General features: G+C 43.9%; 1 protein-coding gene across 1 annotated transcript; it reads left to right on the forward strand.

The window, feature by feature from the left end:
• The first annotated feature begins 3710 nt into the window (after positions 1 to 3710).
• On the forward strand, positions 3711 to 5231 carry Gja10 (gap junction protein alpha 10). Its single transcript, XM_032890199.1, has one exon. It carries the CDS (start codon positions 3711 to 3713, stop codon positions 5229 to 5231), a length of 1521 nt encoding a protein of 506 aa, XP_032746090.1.
• The last annotated feature ends 249 nt before the right edge of the window (positions 5232 to 5480 follow it).

Raw genomic sequence — 5480 nt, forward strand, 5'->3', positions numbered from 1 at the left:
GGGTCATCCGAGAGGAGGGAACCTCAATTGGGAAAATCTCTCCAGAAGAGATGAGGTGTAGGCAGGCCTGTAAGGCATTTTCTTAATTAGTGATTGGTTGGGAGATATCCCTGGACTGATGGTCTTGGGTTGTGTAAGAAAGCAGACTGAGCAAGGCATGGGAAGAAAGCCACTAAGCAGCACCCCTCCCTGGCCTCTACATGAGCTCCTGTCTCCAGGTTCCTACCTTGTTTGAGTTCTGACTTCCTGTGATGATGGTTGGTGATAATGGAAGTGTAAGGCACATCGTCCCCTTTTCCCTCAACTTGCACTTTGGTCATGGTGTTTTATTGCAGCAATAGAAATCCTAACTGAGACAATCCTATTTAAAATTTCCTTCATAGGTATGTAAGAGAATGGGAGAAGTTTATGTGAATGTTTACTAAATAAAATCGTATCTTCCTTTATAAAAAGGGTGTATTTTATGTGCATGAATGTTTTGCTTGGATGTATGTCTGTGTAGCTCTTCCATGGTTGGTACATGAAGCTGTCAGAAGAGAGAGTTGCATCTCCTGAAGCTAGAGTTATGAATGGTTGTAATCTACCGTGTGTGTGCTCAGAAGCATAACCATTCCAGTCGTAACCAAAGCCAAAGCTGTCCTTCCAGCCCCAGTCATATTTTCTTAGAAATCTGTCGTCCCTTTTCTTACTTTTTTACCTATTTTCTGCCTCTTCTCCCTCCCTTCTAATTCTTCCTGTATCTATACTCCTGGACTTCCTTCCCATGCTCCTACACACAACATACATACATACATACATACATACATACATACATACATACATACATGCATGCATACATACACACATATATATACACACACATATACTCATATATATGCTCATATAATCACATAGCTCTTACATACACATGCACATATGTGTATATTTATGGCATTCTATTCAGTGATCGGAAGTCTTACGACGACTTATGGATTAATTTACGTGAGGAATGATAGTGACTTTCCAATTCCTGTTGGTTTTTCAGGTGAAATCCCAATGTGTGTGTCCCATACCTCAGATACACCACGACTGTGGTTGAGTTTGTGGCTTCTGAGATAATGCCTAGGTAGAGGTAGCACTTCAGGAAATATTAGAGAGATGGATTCAAACATTAAAAATCGTGCCATTGTTGTTGGTTTTGGGGTGGAAGCTGAGAACACTCACTTCAGAGACAGATGGAAGCTTTGTTTTCTGGGTGCTCAGGGAGGTGGCTAGTTCAGGGTCTGAACTACTCCCCAGAAGGGAGAGTGCACATTTTTAAAGGCTGGGAACACAGGGCAAGGGGGGCTGTGTGTTATCCAGGTGTATTTTGACATTACAGGTTAAGCTGGGTTAGGCAAGGAAGTACCTGTTAGAGACTGGGCTGTATCCAGGGCACCTGGCTTCAGCTTTTGCAGCAAGGTCCCCTCCTAGACTCTAGGCTGGAATTTTAGAATGACAAGGGGACAAAAGAGTGGGCAAGCACCACACAGTCAATTATGGTATAACAGGCAATTGGTTATATATTTTTATAATTTATGTGCCTCAGGTTAGATAACAGCAATTTCTATATTCTTTATTGTTTAAGAAAACATTGGACAGGTGGGATAGGGGTTTGATTCTAGGCCTGGGAACATGAACTTGTTTGACCCTGCCAGCGAGATGGAGAAGTGAGACTCAGACATCTGTCTCCTTATAAGATGTTCCTGAGATGTCTGCACTCAGACAACTGTTTGTATCAGAAGCTGTTCAGCTTTTGGGAAGTCCCAAGCTCCCCTAGGACTTAACACCTTGAATTTAGTTTCTCCTTATGATTAAATGGAGTCTGAAAGCAAAATGGTAGTACTTAGAATACGTTTCTTTTGTTTGTTCCTTACAATTGTCTACTTCAACTTAATTACATTTTCCCCTCCGATTTTCATATCTGAAAGCCTTCCCCACATTAGAGCTCTTTAGGTCCCTGTGCTGGCAAGTCTCGTGCTAACTTGACACGCAGACTAGGGCTGTCTGAGGGGAGGGGAACTTGGTTGAGAAAAAAATGCCTCCATAAGATTTGGCTGTAAGGCCTTATCTCAGTGATTGACCAGGGGAGGGCCAAGTGCATTGTGTATGGTGCCATTCCAGGGCTGATGGTCCTCAGTTCGATCAGAAAGCAGGCTGAGCAAGCCGTGAAAGGCAGGTCAGTAAGCAGCACCCCTCCATTGCTTCTTTATCAGCTCCTGCCTCCAGGTTCCAGCCCTGCTTGAGTTCCTGTTCTGACTTTTTCCAATGATGGGCTACAATCTGGAAGTATAAGCTGAATAAACAAACCCTTTCCTTCCAAGTTGCTTTTTGGTCATGGCATTTTTATAGCAGACATGGAAACCCTAAGACAGTGTTTTGACTTATTGAGCCTTGAAAAGCATAATTTTTCCAGGATAAACAAAGTAACTGTGCATGACACTTATGCCTCGACTCTTTTCTAGACTCCAAGCTTTCTAGAGAAACAGTTTATATTAACTTCTCCAAGTTTGCAAGAGTTCCATAAAGACACAAGACATGGTGACACAGCCCTTTAATTTTAGCACTTGGGAGGCAGGCAAATCTCTGTGAGTTCAAGACCAATCTGCTATACAAAGTGAATTCTAAGACAACTGTGGCTGTTATGCAGAGAAAAGGTCCTGAAAAACCAAGAAAGACATGGCTTTCCAAATGTGTCTTAGTGGCTGCCTCAACATTATCACTGCCTTGACCTGAAACACTTTCCAAGGATTTACTTGGTTGATCTCTCCCTCTCCCCTCTCCCCCCTCTCCCCTCTCCCCTCTCTCTCCCTCCCTGCCTCCCCCTCTCTGAAGATTTATTTATTTTATGTATATGAGTACACTGTGGTCTTCAGACACACCAGAAGAGGGCATCAGATCCCAATTACAGATGGGTGTGAGCCACCACGTGGTTGCTGGGAATTGAACTCAGGACCTCTGGAAGAGCAGTCAGTGCTCTTAACAACTGAGCTATCTTTGCAGCACAGCTGATTTCTCTTAATGTGTCCTTTATCTTACAATGATAGCCATGTGTGATATATGAGAAGATCCTACTTTGCTTTCACTGTTGATAGTTAATTCAGTGGAAGACTCAAGGGGACATATTTATACCTTTTGTATAGAGAGACCCAGATACCATGGAGAGACTTCACTTGCAGGGGGTTCATCTTTTCAGGAAGTGAGACAGAAAATGCAAACATCACAAAATTCTTCTAGGCTAAATGCCATATGTGTGATTGCGGAAGCTTAGGAATGGGAAAAGTAAGTGGAGGTTGGCCTGCTTAGAGAAAGTTTCTAGAGTATTTGAGTCTTAAGACCGCACTAGAAGTGAGATAAATGGGCCTCTCGAATGAGTAGAAAAGTAAGCAAGACTGTGGAATACATTGTACAAAGACGGAAACTAACGGGTATCCTGGAATGAAAGGGAGCTGCTTGTGGCCGAGAAAAGGATAGGAAGTAAATTGGGTTAGATTATAGGGGTTAGTGTTTTGTTCAGAAACTGATACTCCTTGGAATATTCCAGTTTCTTCAACTATGAAGTCAGTATCCAGAGTTGTGTTGACTGAAGCAAAGAATCTGTGCTGCTCACGATCATGTGCCTTTGTAAGTGACATCCCCCGGTTTTATGAACCTTCTTGCCCTCTGTATATTGCAGATGTGAAATCCTCGCCATGGGAGATTGGAATTTGCTGGGTGGCATCCTAGAGGAAGTCCACTCCCACTCCACTATAGTGGGGAAAATCTGGCTGACTATCCTCTTCATCTTCCGAATGCTGGTACTCGGTGTTGCTGCTGAGGATGTCTGGGATGACGAACAGTCCTCCTTTGCCTGCAACACCCAGCAGCCTGGTTGCAGCAATATCTGTTATGATGATGCTTTCCCTATCTCCCTGATCCGATTCTGGGTTTTGCAGATCATCTTTGTGTCTTCCCCTTCTTTGGTGTATATGGGCCATGCACTCTACAGACTCAGGGACTTTGAGAAGCAAAGGCAGAAGAAGAAGTTATGCCTCAAAGCCCAGATGGAGAATCCAGAGCTTGACTTGGAGGAACAACAAAGGGTTGAGAGGGAGCTGAGGAGACTCGAGGAGCAGAAGAGGATTCATAAAGTCCCTCTGAAAGGATGTCTCTTGCGCACCTACGTCTTACACATCCTGACCAGATCTGTGCTAGAGGTAGGGTTCATGATAGGCCAATATATTCTCTATGGGTTCCAAATGCACCCTATTTACAAGTGCACACAAGCCCCTTGCCCCAACGCAGTGGACTGCTTTGTATCCAGGCCCACAGAGAAGACCATTTTCATGCTCTTCATGCACAGCATTGCAGCCATCTCCTTGTTACTCAATATTCTGGAGATATTTCATCTCGGCATCAGGAAGATCATGAGGGCACTCGATGGCAAATCCAGCAGTGGGAACACTGAGAATGAAACAGGCCCTCCGTTCCATTCAACCAACTACTCAGGGGCCCAGCAGTGTATGGTTTGTTCTTCTTTACCTGAAAGAGTCTCACTACTTCAAGCCAACAATAAACAGCAAGTCATCCGTGTCAACATACCAAGGTCTAAAAGCATGTGGCAAATTCCACATCCCAGGCAACTTGAGGTAGATGTTTCCTGTGGCAAAAGAGGCTGGGCTGAGAAAGTTGAGAACAGTGAACAGCTCCATGTCCACAGTCCATGTCCACATGAGCGCAGCGCCAGAATTCAGCACCCGGGACAGCAACCATGCCATTCCATCGTTTGCCCCAAGAATGTAATGTCTCAGTCCTGGTTAGGTACAATGACAGCTTCTCAACACCGTCCATCATCTGCGTTAGAAACCTGGGAGCGATCCCAGGGCCCAGAAGTTTCAGGGAAACCTCTCACAGATCGCCAGAGTCACTTCCAAGGCAGCGATGGCAGTGCAAGAGAGAGTGGGGTATGGACAGACAGATTAGGCCCAGGTAGTCGCAAGGCCAGCTTTCTATCGAGGCTGATATCAGAAAAGGGACAACAGCATAGTGACTCAGGAAGCTCGCGGTCTCTGAATAGCTCCTGCTTGGATTTTCCGCACGGGGAAAACAGCCCATCACCTCTGCCATCAGCCACTGGGCACAGAGCATCGATGGTAAGTAAAAGCAGCCATGTTGATTCACCCTCTGTCTCTTCTCCTTTTATCATATGTGGGACATATGTATATGTGTATTAAAAGAGAGGTGGTTTGAGAGAGAAAATAATTTTTGAAAAATTCAAATCATCCATTTATTACATTCAGTTAAACCCATTTAATTAATAATTGAGTAATAAATAATTGAAGTGAATAATAATACGTAATAATCATTTGTTCATAAAATAAATTTATAGAAACATTAACTATGGGGCTGGAGAGATGTCTTACTAAGTAAAGAGAACTGAATGCTCTTGCAGAGGACCTGGGTTCAGATCCTAGAATCCATAT

Source organism: Rattus rattus, chromosome 1 (genome assembly GCF_011064425.1).
Source record: "Rattus rattus isolate New Zealand chromosome 1, Rrattus_CSIRO_v1, whole genome shotgun sequence".
NCBI classification, from domain to species: domain Eukaryota; kingdom Metazoa; phylum Chordata; class Mammalia; order Rodentia; family Muridae; genus Rattus; species Rattus rattus.

What these genes read in the sequence shown, in the direction of transcription:
- Gja10 (XM_032890199.1), top strand. Translation starts at nt 3,711, where the DNA reads ATGGGAGATTGGAATTTGCTGGGTGGCATCCTAGAGGAAGTCCACTCC.